Source organism: Mustela nigripes, chromosome 4 (assembly GCF_022355385.1).
Source record: "Mustela nigripes isolate SB6536 chromosome 4, MUSNIG.SB6536, whole genome shotgun sequence".
Lineage (NCBI taxonomy): Eukaryota > Metazoa > Chordata > Mammalia > Carnivora > Mustelidae > Mustela > Mustela nigripes.
Window position 1 is genome coordinate 69,036,977 of NC_081560.1, and position 18,863 is coordinate 69,055,839.

Genomic DNA, 18,863 nt, shown 5'->3' on the forward strand with positions numbered 1-18,863 from the left:
TTTTTAAAAAGAATTTTTAGCTATAATAAAGTTTTATGAGGATGTTTCCATGAGATTTTTGAGTAAAACGCCCACTTATTTCTTTCATGGTTTATGACATGCAGTTTGAGAAGGACTAGCCAATAATACAAAGTTATGCAAGTGATAATTAATTTGAATTCAGTAATTTTCTTATCTACAGTCTATAAGGCCAGATATAAAACAGTCATTAATGATCGTCAAGAGGTTCTCTTGCTTTCTCTTTGGGATTATTGTCATAAGTCAAAATGGTATTTTGTAAATTATACTGATTTCCTGGAAAGCAAGATTCTAGATGTACCTATGTCACCTATCTCTAGGAATTACCTGGGAATAGAATTAAGGAACTTTATTGTGTGCTAAAAGAGTTCCTTGTGTGGAAAGAGCCATCTAGCCTCCTTTTCTGTTATTGATCCTTTCTAATTCTCAAATAAACACTAATCAAAATACAGGAAAACATTTCAAAAATTTGGTATAGTCCACAAAAATACTCAAATGCCAAAATTAATAAAGATCCTTTGTTTGCACTAAACAAGGATAATGTAGTGCCTGTTCACAAATGTCCTGGACAACTATGGTGCTAAGAGGAGTTGGGGTCTTTGGGCTGGAGAACCCTTGGGTGCTCATCCTTCAGGGTATTAGTCCAAAGTCTGTGCCCAGCACTGTGTCCTCCAAATCCTAGTCTAGTGTTTGGCATAAATAAATAAATAAATAAATATTCAGGCACCCAGACACACTGACTTATTTATTTATTTATATGCATACCTACTTACTTATTTCCATCCAGATTTCAGATGCTTTTCTGTGTTATACTTAAGTAGGACATCAATAAACACACATACACACGCAAACACACACACACTCACTATTTATTTATTTACTTACTTCCATCCAGATTCTTTTCTACATGCACTCGAAGAACCCAGAAATCAATACATACACATACAAACACACACTTATTTATTTAATCTCTAGATTTTTTTCTATATATTTAAAAAAGCTAGAAATCATTAAATATACAGACACACATATAGACACAGTCATGCATTTAATTAATTACTTAATTTTCACTGAGATTCTTTGTATGTATATTCAAAGAGCCCATAAGTCAATTAATATACAGACACAGTGGTGCCTGGGTGGGACAGTCAGTTAGGCAACGAACTTTTTTTCTGCTCAGGTTGTGATCTCAGGGTGGCAAGATCAAGTCCGTGGTTGAGCTTTGTGCTCAGCGTGGAATCTGCTTAAAACACTCTCTCTCTCCCTGTTCCTATGCCCCTCCCCCTACTCTCTATCTCTTTTAAATAAATTCTTAAAAAAATAAATCTTTAAAAAAAAAACAGACAAGACACACAGACACACTGCACTTTCTTTTCTATATGTATTTAAAGAAGCCAGAGATCAATAAATATACAGAGACACAGAGGCACCCTTTATTTATTTAAAGATTTTATTTATTTATTTGACAGAGAGAAATCACAAGTAGACGGACAAGCAGGCAGAGAAAGAGAGAGGGAAGCAGGCTCCCCGCTGAGCAGAGAGCCCAATGTGGGACTTGATCCCAGGACCCTGAGATCATGACCTGAGCTGAAGGCAGCGGCTTAACCCACTGAGCCACCCAGGCGTCCCAATTTATTTATTTATTTATTTTCATATTCTTGTCTGTATATAAATAAGCCAAAAATCAATAAATATATAGACACATAGATACACACACACACTCACACACACACACACATTTATTTATTTATTTATCTTCAGATTCTTTTCTGTATATATTTGGAGAAGCTAGACATTCTCACACACACACACACACACACTTATTTATTTAATTAATTAGTTAATTAATTTCCCCATATTTTTCTATATATATATATAAGGAAGCCAGAAATCAATACATATTCAGATATACACACAAAGACACACACACACACACATACACACATTTATTTTTTACATCCAAACAGATTTTTTACATATATTTAAAGAAGATGGAAATCAATAAATATGTGCACACACATGCACATACACTTATTTGTTTATACCTAGATTTTTTCTATGTATATTCAAAAAAGATGGAAAAAGAGTTCAGGGTGGGTGTTGGGTTTGGGTATTTACTTCATTTCTTCAATAAAATATTAGATGCCTGAATAATAAGTTTTATCTCATATTTTATAGGTATATACCAAATATTTCCTTATTATGTTGTACATGTTATTTATGAATCCAAAACCATTCATCTTAGTTTTGATTATTATTCCGTGAATAATTTTATCTTTCCCCACCATTATCATTTCTCCCTTCTCATATTTTTGATTTATCTGGAATTTATTAGTGTATTTTTTGATGTATGGGACAAAAGTAAGTCTTCTTAACACCCATATTTAATTACTTTTATGTGTTTTTAGAAGTTGTATATTTTCCCATTGTTGTGTAACTTATTTTATATTACTAATATAATTTATTCAAGAAAGTAAGAGCTTTAATCAGTGAAACATAGATCTTTCTCAGGATTGACCAGGGTACTTCGGTGGCTCAGTCAGTAAGTGTCCGCCTCTTAACTTCAGCTCAGGTCGTGACCTCAGGGTCACGAGATTGAGCCCTGTATCAGGCTCCATGCTGGGCGTGGAGCCCAAGATTCTCTCTCTCTGCCCCTCCCCTCCCCCTCTTACTGCTCCCCCAACTCATACTCTCTCTCTTAAAAAAAAAAATAATAAATTGACCAATGAAAGGATATTTACGAAAATAAAGTATATTTATGAGTTTTAACTTAAATAGTGTAGTCCTTATTTTAAACAATTGTTTTGATTAATTATTGGCCTCAACTATGCTGGATAAGAGGGATTCTTTATGTAATTCGTACAGCTACAAAACAGTTGCTATCTCTCTGGGAAGCCACTTCTTTTGTAAAACTGTTCATGGATTTTAACAAATATTGCCATTGCTGTACAAAATAAGTTTAATGTTCTAGACTACCTTTGTGATCCAGTTGCATAATCTAATTTAATACTAACTGGAGACTCAGAACCTTTTTGTTTCCCCCAAGCTTTGTTTAATCACATGGTTTAGGCAGAGAGGTGGGGGTCAGGATGAGGAGGAGCCTAGGTGTCGCAAAACAGGGATGTATAGGATATTTCCTTTTTTTTTCAAAGTGATTTGGTTAATAGCTTTTCACCATATTGTTTAAATTAAAGTAACTTCCCATGCAGGCATTTAAGAGGCATTTGGTTGTGCCCCCACTCCCAGTTTCCCCAATTCCACCCACCACTGTGGAAGTTTGTGTACTGGGCTGAATGAACAACTAGCCAGGGTCACCTGCTTCCCAGGGGAGATGATTTTTAATTGTGTATTTTCATCATTAGCTCTAGCTCTTTCCATTTAGTCACCATCTTCTACGTACCATTCTCAATAAACCATCGTGTTTATGTGACCAGTATATCATATGAATCCAGCAACTCTTTGAAACTGGCACATTAATGTCCCCTTTTCAAGTTTTCTATATGCAACCTATTACTGCTCTGATGTCATTGTGTTTTGAGATATGCTGAGTGCCCCACAGATCCCACATTTTGTCACTTTTCTTCATATAACTTTCATGATCACTCTTTTAGTGTTCATCGGTATTTTGAAAATCCACACACTCATTTCCAGCACATCACCATCTTACTTCAGTAGTCTGTCTTCCTTTCAGCCCTTACTAATGATTGGATAATCTTTCTATTAATAAATATCAAGTAGGCCATGAAGGATTGATATTAAAGGTTTTTTTTTTTTATTACGTCAATAGAACCACTACTAATTATGTGGCTTTATTTCATACATTAAGGTTTTGCATCTCAAGGATTTTATATTGTATCACTAGAGAATTAATTGTGTTGCTTTGTTTTTATTTTATATGTAGTTTTGAAGCCAGGAATAATTCAGTTGATCCCTGGAATATTTTGGATAATGGATACTCAGTTGTTTGATGTGTTCTTTATACCACCCGCCACTTCCGAACCTACCCCAGACCCTCCCAGACCCTCCCTTTAGACTCTCAGACCCTCCCCACTGTCCCACCCCTGTAGCTCCACCCTTCCCGTTCCCTGCCTTCCTCCACCCTCCCCATTATCCCACCCTCACTGCTGGCCCCCACTCCCTTCCTCCCCCAACCCTCCCTAACACCCCCACCTCACTGCTACAACCCCACCTTCCTCCCCCCACCCTGTTCCTTTGATGTTGGTGGAGGACGCTGAAATGATAAGGACACAGTTTGCACTTAACCACTAAATCTTTATTAATTGAATTTTTATTATGACATCAATACAATATTAGTAAATAGAGAGAAATACAGCAATAAAATGGGTAGGGAGGTGGTAGGGGTAGGGAGAAAAGGCAGGGAGAGGTAGGAGGACCACTGACAGGGTTCTTCTTCATCACTTTTCTGTAACTTCCATGAATATTTACCATCCTTCATTATCAATTTCATTCCAGCAAGTCAAAGAGCATCTATCTCCTCATCCTGTAACTCTCCAAAGGCTCTGCTCACAATCTGGAGCCCTGGGCTTAATACCCAGGGCAAAGTTAAATTATTTATTCAATCACCTTTGAACTTTTTCCCACTAGAGTTTTATTCATGTCCAATTTGCCCTAAATAGTCTGATCTCCCTGCAGTTCCCTCTGAGTTTATTTGAAATCTTTAAGGGTAGCAATCATAGGGTAAAGGATCACAAGTAAGTACACATGTCCACTTATAGAGTTATCTAATACATATCATGCTTTTAAACTAACCCCACCCACTTAATTACTTAATAGTCCCTCCCACCCTAAAATACTTACGATTATATATACCCCCTATTACTTAAACAGATTACATAAAGAAATAAAAACAATGCAATTTCCACAGACCAATTCCATCAATCACATTCTACAATCTGAAACAACAAAGAACTTTCAGTCCCACTAGATGTTCACTCTTTCGATGAAAATGCAGTGTGGTTCCCACCCAGCTCTTCGTCTCGGCAGGTGGCCCTTCATTTCTGCTTATGTCTTTCCAGCAGAGTGTTCTCTGTTGCCAACCTTGGAACTGTAGCTGACGTTCGATGTCTGTGGTGGATGACAGGCAGATCAATTCAGGAGCCCAAGAGGTACCTGCAAACTTAAACACAAATCCACACTGCACCATATAGATGTGCCCCTCTTTATTTTGTGCACCTGCAAGTTCCTTATGTCACCTCACATGATTGAATCAAACTAATTCTTCATTTTCCAGCATCGAGTACAAATACCTCATTGCTCAAACTAAATTGACCCTTCAGAGATGTATGTAAACTTCCTCCATTTCAAGATCTTAGCACAACGCCTTCACTAGTTCTCTCCAGGTTTGCCTAACAATGGGAGCTCATACCTTCTTCCTTGATTTAATTAACACTAATAATTTGGGTCAAAAGTCAATCAAAGTTGCCAATTTGTTTCAAAAAGGTTGAATACTGGCTTTAATAATTCTGATGTTTTGATATATGTCCTTTATGCTTTATTTTGCTCCCTTTCTAACTCCCTTAGAGATTTAATTTCTTTGCTCCTTCCTTTCTTATGAATGAAGGCATTTTGTGGAAAAAATGCCAAAAGAAATCTAAAGTATCCAATTAACATAATCAACAAGAACAAAATAAATTCAGTGAAAGGAAACTTATTAAATTCTGATACTATAGAATAAATTTGAAATTACTTATCCTTAACACCTACATTTATAGATAGTATATATAGCAATAAAGCATAGAGCACACTGCCAACAGTTTTTCACAAGCTTTACTAAACAGCCAAATGTGCGTCAGGGTCTTCATCCATGCGCCGCTGACCCACACCACCATGCTTTCCCTGACCGCTGCTGTCGTTGGTGGACATCTCCAGACTCTGCTTGCAGTGATGGCAAATGTCCGTGTGCTCATGCCGGGGCCGCAGACAAAGACCCATTTCTAGGCCCTCTGCAGCTTGAAGATCAAGTGACAACTGTAAATTTGACACAAAACAACTTGAATTCAAATGTATGGATGATGGGTGGATTTGAGGTAAACTGAAGTGACACTTCAAAATAGTCCAGAAGCACAAACGCACCATTTTAAAGGTAATTACTCTAAAACACGTGAGTGACTGACAAGCTTTCGGATTCCATTGAAGGAAAAAAAAAAAAAAGTGGGGGCGGGGCGCGGGGAGCGGGGAAGTCATTTAGAATTAAATAGCCAATTAGGTATCTTTTTTTGAATTTGTAGATCTTTTTGTGTGATTTTTTTTAAAGGCCCAATTGATAAAATTGATGTCACATATGACATTAACCTAGCAGATTGAAGAAGAATGGGATGAACTATTATACCAATACTCCAGCTCTGAGGAGCCTCTCATTCACAGTGTTGTAAGAGAAGTTCACAGTAAAGAAAAACTTTATACTATGTTATGTATCAATTTTAATTAGTTTAACAATAAGAATGGGATTGTACTTTGTAATTCAATGGAAATAATTTCTGAAAGCAGTCACCACTTTAAAACACTGTTAAAAGACACTAGTAACCTACAGCTTAAACTTTTAAGTATTTTAAACATGCAAGAATAAGGGTTGGGGATAATGAACGGGTGAAAGGTGATGTGGATGAAAAATGAAACTTCACCATTGGACTCCTCTTCATGATACGCAATTTGAAATCTATACCATGTTGTCTACTGCTCAAACTGTGTTTTGGCAATCAGAGGTTGTGTACTGAAACACAAGCCCCTTGAAGCCTGCCTCTTTCTTCTCCGTGCGTGGCAGCAAAATGGAGTCTCAGCAACCAGGCAGGAACGATGACACAAACCCTGCAGCAGGGATAATGGCAGCAGTAAAGAATTAAACAGAAAGAGAGAGGTTAGACAGTTCAAGGTAGTAGCAAAAGACCAGGCTAAAGAAGTCAGGCAGTCCCAGGTTAGCACAAAGCATCCAGGAGACTAGAGGTTGTCTCTGGACTGAAGACAATGCTTGTATTGTCTGTTGCTTTGAGTCATTTGAGATGCTTTGAGGCCTTTCATTCATTGGCAGCTTCTTTTCATCTCCATCCTCTAGAGGGGACCCCTTTGCACTGTGTGAACTCTGATCCTTTTAAAGTGAGGTTACCCATCAGGTTACCCTCTGGATTTAAAGTTCACTGAAGAAGTCCGTATCTTCAAGACAGTGTCCAGTGCCCCAAGTCCTCTTCTTCAAAGATAACCCTCGCAGGCATAGGAGTGTGGGTCTGGGTGCTAAATTCATGTCCCCTCTCTAAGCATCCTAATGCTACAGTCTAGTGAGGGGACTGATGATGAAATGCCCAGATGTATATGGAGGCAGACGCATGGAGAGATGCTTCCAACACTTCAGGTGATCCTCTTCCAGCCAATTAACAACACTCCTGAACTTTCTTCTGAAGAACCAGGACAAGTTGGTAACATTAACTCAGAGTCTCTTAAGAGTTGGGTACGGGACTGCAAGGTAGTCACACCTCATAAACATCTAACATACCTGAAGCCACCAACAGTCTCTGGTTACCAGGTTTAACTTTTTTTGTGGAAGCCATTACTGGCATGATGATGGTAAGGTGTTGTGAGAAAGCCAGAGTTCTTGGGTACATGAGATTTGCACCAGGGTGTGAAGGCACACTCTAAACATGCAAGAGTCCCTTCTGAGAGAGCACTTCCTTCTGAGGCCTGAGGTGTTTCTGTTGCAGGGGTTTTGCCTGCTTCTGGGAGAACCGGTCGAGTTGCTGCTCCTTGAGAATTAACGGAACCATGAATGCAGAGTTTGAAGATGGTGAAGTTTCTAAGGGTGCAGCAAAAAGATCACGGAAGCCGTTTTACACTGCACCAACAATTCTGGCTTCCTTAATAAGGCGTCGGTCCTCCAGTGATGTAAAGAGAGTACCGAGACTGCAAGAAAAGTCATGTCCTCCTCCTCCTCATCTCCCCCTCCATAAAGAAATCAGCATCTCCTGTGTTTGCATCAGCTTCTCTGTAAATGTTAAACGTGGAATCTGGCAGCCTGTTAATTTAGATGGTGACAGAGGTTTCAGCAGGTAAAACCCAGGCTTCCAGGATTCGCTGGGAAGTAAACTTGTCAGGACTTTTAGTTAAATTGGCAGTTAAGGTGGAAAACTGAGAGAGAAAATGTGTTGGTAAATATTCTGTTGCTCTCAGAAAATGGTGGAGGTCTTCTGGTGCTTTTTTAGGATGTGTGCCAGTCCAGGGTGGCCCTGACCTTTCCGAAGCCATTTCAGAGAGGGCTTGTGCCTCAGGTTGGCCTGAAGATGCAGTAGCCGAGTTTAGCACACAGTCACTGATTGAGAAGCTGAGCAGGAGTAAATCTGAGGGTAGAGATCCTGAAGGGCATGACAAGTGTCTACATGGTGCTGTAAGACGGCGGCGGCGGCGGCGGCGGAGGTGGCGGCGGCGGCTGCGGCGGTGGATACTGGGGTACCGGAGGCTGGCGGTACCAATGTGGGTTCCAGGTGATCATCACGGGGACATAGAGCGATCGTCCATGTCCATCTCGCCCCACTGGGTACCAGGCAAATCCTACTGGGTAGGTCGGGTACGTGGTGTATGTGGGGTAGGTCTGGTATCCAGGTAGTTGAGGTACGTATTCAGTGTACGTTGCCAGGTGAGCCTGGTCATCCAAGTTTGGAATAGAGAGTCGAGGATACTGATTCTGAATGGTGAAGCTGTTGGGAGCTCGGCAGTCGTAGGAGACTTGCAGTTTCCATCCCCTCTTCACCTGGAGAACCTGGGCTCCATTCGGGGCGATTGTCGGAGTAATCAGCCCGTCTTTCACGTTTCTGGCCACAAAATCTCGCAGGGCTGCCATTTCGGGTTCGGACAGTGAGTACACGTGTCCGCTGGGAATACTGTGCGCTCCAGGTATCATTTCGATGGTGGGGTCAACCAGGCGGTGATCCGGGTAGACGTTTTCGTCCACTGGAGTGTACACATTCTGGACATAGTAATACCTCACTGGCTGGTAAACTCTGTATCCATCCACCGGGTAGTAAAACGACGGCTGTGCCGGTGGTGGGAGCGACGGAGGTATTGGGGAATACATCCGGCAGTGGTATCGGCAATATTCAGAATCAAAGACGATCGATCGGGTGCTCCACGTGATGTTGGGATCGTGTGTGCTCAGCCAGCGCACCCCAAGGACGACGGGGAAGAACGGAGACTGAGTCACATCGAATGACAGCACCTCGCGGTGATCTCCCAGGTCGACTATCAGGTCATGCGTTTCGTGGACAACTGGGCCCGATGCTATGGGGCGTCCATCAATCGCTTCCACCAGTATTGGCCAGTCCTTGACCCTCAGAGGAATTCCGTTCTGGGCAACATATTCGTGATCGATGAAGTTGCCAGAAGCACCAGAATCGATCATGGCTCGGACGAACAGGGTGTGTCTGCCCGGGAGATGAATCTGGAGCATCACTTGCAAGTGTGGAGATGAAGCATCATCTTGTGGGGACCTTATTAATTCTGGCCCGGTCGCTGAAGGTCCCTCTACAGCGGGGCCGGGGAGTTTCCCGCCGGCGAAGCCTTTGAGGCCTTGGCAGGACAGTTGTCGGCGTAGTGACCTCCATTTCCGCAGTAGAGGCAGAGGTTCAGCTTTCTGCGTCTTTCTTTTTCCTCCTGGGTCAGGCGCATGCGGGCGCCGCCCACAGGCTCGGTGGGATCTACCTGGTGGTGGCTCGTGATGTGCGGCAACACCAGCGTGCGCGGTGGGGAGCGCGGCTTGCGAGCAGCGGCCGCTCTGGCCAGCCTTCTCTCGATGTGGATGCACTGGCCGATCAGTGCCGACAGCGACTTGGCCACTTCGAGGTGGGACAGCTCTGCCTGAATGTGGTCGCTGAGGCCCTCGTGGTACTGGTCGATCAGGGCGGGCTCGTTCCAATCCAGGTCCTGCGCAATCATCTGGAAGGCGTTGGAGTAGTCGATGACCGACCCCATGCCCTGGCGCAGACGTCTGATCTTGCGTTTGGCGGCCTCTCGCCTCTGGGGGTCTTCGAAGACGTGCTTCATTTCGGTCATGAAGGCTGGGTAGTTGTGCATCAGGTAGTGGGATCTCTCCAGCTTCGCGGAGGCCCAGCGGGCGGCGCGACCGGTCATCATGCTGGTCACGAAGCAGACGCGGACGCGGTCGACTGAGAAATCTCTGGTGCTTTTCTCCATGAAGAGCTGGCACTGGGCCATGAAAGGAACCAGCATGTCTGGGTTGCCGTCGAACTTCTCAGGAAGGTCATCTGGGCACTCTTCCTCTAGGGGAGTGGGTGGGGCAGCCGCCGCCGCAGCACCGCGGAGCTCGAGGTCATCCTCCTCATCCTGAGGGGGGGGCTCCACTTGCTCACGGAGGGTGGTGTTCTCCTCAGTGAGCTTCTGCACCTGGTTCTGCAGGTTGTTGTTCTCCTCGGACTGCTTCATGACCTTCTCTCGGAGGTTGTTGATCTCTTCAGAGAGATCGTCCCGCCTTCGTTCGGCCAGGTTGGGGATGTACTGGCCCCTTTGGGCGCTGCGTGAGGAGGAAGAAGAGGAAGAGGAGGAGGAGCAAGAGGAAGAGGAGGAGGAGGGGCCGTTGGGGGGAGGAGGAGGAGGAGGAGGTGGGCAGTCGGGCCCCAGGGTGAGAGCTGGAGTGGGAGGAGACCTCCCAGATGTAGCTTCGCTCCTGTGGGGATGGAGGCCCGGATCCTGGCCTCCTCTTCCACCCTTTCTTCTTTTTGTTTTCAAAAGCTTTTTGTTTCTGTAAACAAAGATAAAAGTATAAATTTAACATACATATTCAAAGCAGCACATTTCAAAAAACACTTTAGCATTTTAAAGTAGCCACTAAAATACTTTAAATACATGAGTATTTAAAGTATGCCCTAAAATACTTTAAATACATGAGTATTTAAAGTATGCCCTAAAATACTTTAAATACATGAGTATTTAAAGTATCCCCTAAAATACTTTAAATACATGAGTATTTAAAGTATCTCTTTGTTCTACTTGCTTACATTAATAATTAATAAACAAACACAAAGCTTGCAAAAGGGAGAAAGAAGTTAATCAATTAAGACAATAGATAACAAAAGCATCCTACTTTTTCATGTTCAAATGACCTTTTCCTCCTCAAAGGTCACCTGTTTATTATGTATTCAACAATACATAACTATATCAACAGCACGTTTACCTTCCCTAACTATAAAAGAATGCTGAGACATTCTAAGCAACAGTTTTGTACCAAGAGAGTATGGCAAGAAACTTTCAAGTCAAAGATAGAGACCTAATAAAAACACGCAGGTAAAGCCAGAAGGATAACTGTTACTAGACAAGTTACCTGAGAAATAGCTAATATTCCAGCCAAGAGGGAGCCAAAAAAAAGGGCGGGGGGATTAGAATCACAATGCCATATTCATCAATATAGACACTACCTCCAAGGAGGTTGCCAAGTCATTATCAACATTAACAACTGTCACAGAGCCCAAAGGATTGTCTAAATCCAACCATAATCTAACCATAATCTGATTTCCCAAAGAGAATGCCCTATGGGACAGAAGTGGCACTGAGCAGTTTCCCTCCTTATTATGCAGTCAATCCACAATTATCAATTGATGCCCCCCCAGGAAGAGCTGGGCTATAAAATGGGACGTTCCAAGAGGCCCCAAAACAGTACACCTCAAACTTATAATACAGATTTAATTAAATAATGTAAGTAAAGTACTGAACATTCAACAACTGTTAGCTAATATTAATAAAGTTATTAATAACGAAGGTAACTTTCTGTGTAAAGAGGCTAAAATTAAAACAGGGAGGGGCTGCAATTATGGCAATCTAGCCATGCATTTCCCACCTAAAGACATTAATTTATTTTGGATACACTGTTGGCCAAATCCAGGGCCTCATTTGATTTGCAGGTCATCAATTTGCAACTTCTGGTTTTTAAACAAGTTTTTGTTAGCACAGTCCCACCCAAAAGTTTAGAATTTAGAGCAGGACAGGGCTGTACCCCTTGCTAGGTGGTGAGTAGCTATATGGGGGGAGTTGGGGGGAGTTTGGGGGGTTGGGGATTAAAGGTCTTAATTATGGGTATGGAGACAATAAATCACACATACAATAAATCATACAACAGTGCCTATGTACTTCTTAAAAAGAGGGTTAAATGCATTTATAATAATTTATTTATAGTAATTTATTTATAGTAATTAGTATAGTAATTAACTTTTTAATAATTTTTAAATGAGCATTAAATTCTCATATTTGGAAAACTTTAAGAAAGTGCTCCAAAGTTTCCAAAGTTTAAAAACATAACTTAGAAAGCAGGCAGACTACTTGTTCACCAAATGTTAACTTGGCAGTCCTGGCCGCCTATTCCTCTCTGACCCATCAAGGCAAAAATGGGACACTAAATTAATTATATTAATTAAAAATCACAAAGATAAAGGTGTTATTCAAAGAAGTTAGGTGAAAAATACCTAATATTTCAATCAGTAGGGTATAAGGGGAAAAAAAAGGTAATGGTAATCAAACATGATACCTGTACACTTCACCCTTGTCTCCAGCTATAGGGAAATACCCCTTTCTCCTCCTTCTTTGAAACCCCTCATAATCTTTTAGGCCCTTCCCCTGCACCCCCACTCCCCTGCACCCCCAGCCACTTTATGCTCTGCTTTGTCCTTGGAGTGGCTATACAGCAAGCAGAGTCTTTAAAGGACAGAATTACTGTGCCATTTTAATAGTTTTAATTGGCATTCGAGATAAAATATTCTAAATAGTCTAAAAGTTTAGAAAATAAATCATAACCTGTGACACTGTTTCATTTCTAACTCCTTAAAGATAATTGTATTAGTGCCACGCAAAAGATCACAAAATAGTACAATTTTTATTTATCAAAGTTTTATTTTTATTTAATAAATATGTAATAAAATAAAATTAATTAATAAAAATTTTTATTTAAGAAACATCCCATTTATTAAAAGTTTTAATGTCCCATTAAAAACAACTAGTAAGTATAAGTCAGGTGACTCAGGTGCCACTTTTGTCATCTAGACATTAATAGTTTGAAAACTTAGAGAGAAGACTTCTGGAAAGGCATTCAGAGCATGGCCTGGGGCTGCCTGACCCAGGTCATGAAAGTTAACAACCTACATGTCAATCACAGTCACTGGGGTGTGCTTTATTGAGGCCCAAGTCTGAAGGTTTTAACATCTGCAAAACACAATAATAGGACAGGTATAACAACATGTTCAGAAATCAGCAAACAATCATTGTATTGTTTAGGGAATCAGAAGATCAATAAATGTTTAAAATTCAAATGCTTTTGGTAGACAGGAAGATAACATAAAAGTGAGAAGAAACTGGAGTTAAGACAGTAAGAAGGGGGCTGTGACTATGTAATGTGGGGATGCATGTCCCCTCCCCAAAACACTGAAATCTTTAACAAATATTTAATTCAGTGCTGGTCAAATTAAGGATCTTATCTGACCTGCAAGTTCACCAGTTTGAGAGCCCTGACCCCTATCGAGATCAGGCATCAGGTACCCACCCATGGGATTTTAATTTTGGGATGGGACTCCAAGTCCTAAAGGAGATAACTGCCCAGAGAAGAATAGTTTAATCTTTAAAAATGGTAGGATAGTGGGCAGGCAGATTAACATTCAGTGTAAATAAAGTTTTAAAATATTTAAATAGTAACTAAAGCACAAGTTAACTTGGAAACAGGAGCAGTGTGACTTTATTTGAATTACAGAACTCTGGCTCCTTCAATCCCCCCTTACTAGGGGCTGGACTGCAGAGGTGAGGTCAAGAGGCCCCATTCCTAAAACCTGAAAGGACGCACAGCACAGAGCCAAGCCCATGGGACAGATGTCACCTTTAGACATGGAAAAAAAAATTCAGTGTTAATCTATATAGGAATTAAATACATTGATTAATCTTTGACTCTTCATGATTACTTCTAAAAACTTCTATTCCCCAAACACACCAAAGAGTAACAGTAGCCAAAAACCACTGCACATTAAATATCTCATTAGAAAATGACACTTTTTAATCAACTCTTAATTGCCTTACATATTCAAACCCAATTTCTTTTTTAGGACCTTGCTGTTATTTGTGAAATGCAAATTATATTAATATGCACATTTTTACCATTGTTTTGAACTTTAAAAGAATGCAAAAGAAGATACCAAATTTCCAAAGGGAGTGGGGGTTAGGGTAGCAAGGTGGGCCTGGGGAGTAATTGAAAGCTGTAATTACTCTAAATATAAATATGTAAAATATATAAATTATATACTTGTTGGGGAGAGATGACAGATATTTGGGAGTTAAAGTCTTGGCTCATGGCTTATAATGTAGGAAACCAGGTTTTAAAATTTCTTCCTTTAGTTAGAAACATAAATGTAGTATATCTAACTGGAGGTAAGGCATCAATTTGTTTTATATGCATGTTTTATAATGCCAGCTAAAACCCTCCAATCTATATTTTGTAATGTTGATGTTACATTATACAAATTTCAAATATGACAATTATGTACCACCATTAAGTATTCCACCATTAAGTATTCACCCCAAATTTAAATAATTAGCTTTTGCTTTTCATTTTTAAAAAGCTAATTATTTTGAATATCTTAAATATAGTTTTGTCTTATAATTACAGCTTACATTACTGGAGTTTAAAAATGCACTTTTTTTTTTTTCATCCTGTTAAGTGTGAGAGATAACGCAAGCAAGCAATGCCTGGGACATTCCAGGACAGCAAACACCATAGAAAACAAACCAGAAAACCCCTGCAGACTCCAAAGAAGGCAATGAATAAGCCAATTCACTCTGGTCATTTAATACATATTTAATGAATGCCTACCATGTGCCAGGCACAATTAATAAATATGTAGGCAAGTTAGCCAGGGCTAATCCCCTAGAGTTCCAAAGGAAAAAAAAAAAAACCAAAAACCCAGCTTCACAGGCACACAGATGAACACCTCATCCTTGCCTCAAGACCAAGCCAATAGTACCAATAAACCACTCCTATGAAGCACAGTTCAAAAGTTGTTCCTTATTTTCTGTCCACCAAAGAATCTGATTTCAGTAAGCCACCACAAATGTCCATTAGTGTCTCTAAAAACCCTTAAATGTGAAAGTATTTAAAACAATTTAATTTCATTTGTAGTAAAAACATTTAGCTGGATTGCCCTTAGGGGCACCAGTCATGTCTGCTCAGTAGCACTTTTCATAACCCACTATCAGGAGTTTAAATTGTGGAATTATATTACTTAATATACAAAGCACTTGTAAAAAATGCTTATAAATCCCAGGTATAATTAGCATTGTTGCTAATTGTTTTTATTTTATTGTTGTTTTTTATTATTCTTATATTTATTAGACACTAATGGATAAAAAGCAAAATCCGCGCTGCCAAGAAACCGCAGGAGGGAGGGGCTGTGCAGTCAGGCTCAGGCAGTGAAAGCAGTGAAAGCGCGCAGGCGCAGAGGATGTGGGCCTGTAGGGAGGGGCGGGGGGCTCACACTGCGCACGCGCAAGAAGGCTCTGGGAGGCGGGGCCACAGGCCACCTCAGAAGAGGCGGGCTCAGGGAGGGGCCAAGCTTTGGAGAGGCGGTGTCTGGGCAAGCCATCTCAGAGGAGGTGGGCATAGGGAGGGGCGCTTTCTGGGGTATCGCCTCAGAGGAGGCGGGTTCAGGAGGAGGTGGGGGTTCTGAGGGGACCCACCTCAGAGGAGGAGGGCTCAGGGAGAGGCGGAGTCTGGAAGAGCAGCCTCAGAGGAGGCAGGCTCAGGGAGAGGCGGGGTCTGAGGGAGGGGCCTCAGAGGAGGCGGGCCCAGGGAGAGGTGGGGCTTGGGAGAACGGCCTCAGAGGAGGCGGGCTCAGAGAGAGACGGGGTTTAGGCGAGCCGCCTCAGAGGAGGTGGGCTCAACGAGAGGCGGGGTTTGGGGGGGAGCAGCCTCAAAGGGGGCGGGATTGGGGAGAGGCGGGGCCTGAGGGGGCGGCCTCAGAGGAGGCGGGCTCAGGGAGAGGTGAGGTCTGTGCGAGCCACCACAGAGGAGGGGGCTCAGGGAGAGGCGGGGCTGGGGAGAAAGTGTCTAGAAGGCGCGCTCTAGGAAGGCGCGCTGCAGAGGAGGCGCGCTCTGAGTAGGCGCTGGGAGGCGCTAAGCACACTCCTAGTGGATACTGCAGAGAAGGCGCGCTAGAATGGGCGGGGCAGGTCTGAGACTGGCTGTTTGCCTCTCCTAGGAACCCCCTCCCCAAACCCCTCCCACCGGCCTCCCCAGCCAGATTCATTTCATGCAACAGCGCAATCACCCCCAGATCCAACTCCCCCCCAAACTAAGCAAACCAACAGTTTCCACAAACTGTTGCTGGACGCCAATTCGCGCCACCTTTACAACTACACCGCCACTTCGATCCAGCGCAACTAGGCAAGGCAGCCCGCTCTGCCACCACCAAAAGATTCCCTTTTGCACTCAAGTCAGCGCCCCTCCACTCCACAGCTATAGCTGGAATGGTGTGGGCAGAATGTTAAACACTAATTTTTGCCCGGGGCTCCATTTTGTCTAACAGCACCATCATGCAGACAACCGTCCTGCAGAAAAACATAGTGGGAGCCATTCCAAAAGGTGTGTTAGACACAAAGGGTGGGGTCCCCCACTAAGACGACAGAGTAATCTTACTCTACAGCTCTTGCCCCTTTACAGCTGGTTTCTTTGTAGCGCAAAACAGTGCAGCTTGTGTACCCCTGCAGCTGTTATTACTTTGTAGCGCGTTTTAGGTGTAAATTCTCTGCAGCTCATGTACCTCTGCAGTTCCTGTGCCTTGGAGCACAATGAAGCGCTGTTGTAGTGCTAGTGGTATCATTCTTGTAGCGCTCATCTGCTGCAGCTCAGGTTTTGTAGTGCATTTAAAGCGCAAATCAGTCATCAGTCTGCAGCTCATATACTGCTGCAGTTCATAATGGTTTGTAGCGCATTGAAGCGCCCATCAGTTTGTAGCGCAACTGAAGCGCCCGTGCATCTATAGCGCATTTGACGCGCTTATCAGTTTGTAGGGCATTAAAGCGCCCAGTTTGTAGCGCTGTTGAAGCGCCCATCCATCTATAGCACATTTGAAGCGCTTATCCGTTTATAGCGCATTGAAGCGCCAATTAGTTTGTAGCGCCTATCACTATGTAGCGCTTTTGAAGAGCAAATTGCAGATTGGTCTGTAGCTCATGTCCGTCTGCAGCTCATGTCTGTCCGCAGCTCATGTCTGTCTACAGCCCTTATCTGGACTTGAGTCCTGGAAATCAGAGCCCTGAAGGCTTGGTTTCTCCACTCTGTTTTGGGGTACTGCCAGTGAAGGCGTGACAAGATTTGCGTGGAGACATTCAGGGACACTACTCCATCTCCCGCAGCTCCCGAAAAGGACAGGGAAGGAATGTGATCTTAATAAAAGAAACATCCTCACCGCATACTCACCACGCGAGGACTCCTCTGCGAAGACAGGAGGACGGGGTCCCACACCTGCGCCAGGCGTGGGTTCCGCTGGGTGCTCTGCAGCCCGGAGTGGCTCCGGACGCGAGCCCGCTCAGCGGACCTTTCTCGAGGCTTGGTGGACCCTCTTCGCTGTTCTCCCCAGGTCGCAGTCAGGTTTCTTCGACACACACCAACCGAAGTTGAAGCGCGTGTACCAGGAGCGCCGACTGGGAGCCTTATATAGGCTGAACAGAGGAGGGGGGCGCCAAATCCCAGCGTGCTCCGCGGGCTAGGGGGGCGGAGGGGAGCGGGGGCGGAGGGGGGATGGGGGATGGGGGTGGGGGCGATGGCCACGCTACACTGGCCCGCCGCTAGAGGGAGTACGGGATTAAGGAGGGGGTGCAGGATGCTGATGCTGAACTGGCCAAGCTGGGAGGAAAGAAGAAAGGGAGGGGAGGGGAGAATCGAGGACGGCCGGCCTAGCCAGGCCAAGAATGCAATTGCCCCGGTGGTGGGAGCTGGGAGACCCTTGTGCTTGGACGGGACAGGGTCGGGGGACACGCAGGATGAGCCCCGCGACCACTGGCACCTTCTTGCTGACAGGTTAGTGGCCCGCGCGCGACGGGAGGTCCTGGGGCCAACAGGCCGCCGCCTCCCCATCCCCCGCCCGGGTTTTGGGTATCTGGGCGCATTCTCTGGGTGTCAGCCCCCCTTGCTGCCCCTGTCCCCAGTACACCCCTCTTCCAGGACACCCCGTACCCCAATTCTCGGACCCTGTGAGTCTCTTTCCAGGCTTGACCCCTGGCCTTTTCTTTTTCTCTGCGCCCCCGCGGGCCCCTCCCTGCCCAGAGCGCGCAGAAATTCCATCTCCAATTTCCATTCCTACCCGAACCCCCCAATTCCCAGCCCTGGTGATGGACCTCTCCCCATCCCTGCAGCAAAGACTTGGGGGTTGTCGCCCATTTTTCTGGGGGTCGTTACCACATGAAGGGGGCACTGCGGCCCGGAGACAAGCCATAGGAAATAGGTGTCAAGCCGCGTCCCTTTCCACGCAAACACATCCTTTTCTTTCCTTTCCTTGAATCCGATCGGGAGAGAAAACAAAAGTGTGCGTTTGAAACACTTAATTCCCCCTCTTCCTAAGAGCATTTCTCGGCGGCGGAGATCTCGTTTTTCTTAGGGTTTATGGAGCGGGGAAGCAGAATCGTGAAATGCTGGGAGCTAAACAGGGCGTTCAGGTCAGGGTTAACCCCGGCTTGGGGCCAGAGTCGCTGCAAACAACACCGTTTGCCCCACCAACTGCACTATTTTGAAAAGCTAAAACAATTAAAAACAGCTGTGGGTGCCTCCAGTGTGCTTGGAGGCTCCGGAGCTCCCCAGCTATGGCCTT

At 43.8% G+C, this 18,863-nt stretch overlaps 2 protein-coding genes across 6 annotated transcripts in view; one reads left to right on the forward strand and one right to left on the reverse strand.

Annotated features, from left to right (window-relative positions):
* Positions 1-4,277: 4,277 nt before the first annotated feature.
* On the reverse strand, positions 4,278-17,746 carry PEG10 (paternally expressed 10). Its single transcript, XM_059396832.1, is given in 3 exon segments — positions 4,278-9,567; positions 9,570-10,774; positions 17,466-17,746. Coding segments are annotated over 3 exon segments (2,382 nt in total). The 5' UTR covers positions 17,471-17,746; the 3' UTR covers positions 4,278-8,395.
* Positions 17,747-17,874: 128 nt separating this feature from the next.
* Positions 17,875-18,863, forward strand: part of SGCE (sarcoglycan epsilon) — a 66,254-nt gene continuing 65,265 nt past the window's right edge. For 2 of the 5 annotated variants that reach the window (XM_059396834.1, XM_059396836.1), the window contains exon 1: positions 17,876-18,076. In XM_059396834.1, coding sequence (XP_059252817.1) covers positions 17,968-18,076 — 109 coding nt within the window. In that variant the 5' untranslated portion in view covers positions 17,876-17,967. Of the gene's footprint in view, positions 18,077-18,863 lie in introns of all 5 variants that reach the window. The other 3 variants (XM_059396837.1, XM_059396833.1, XM_059396835.1) reach the window with 3 other exon arrangements.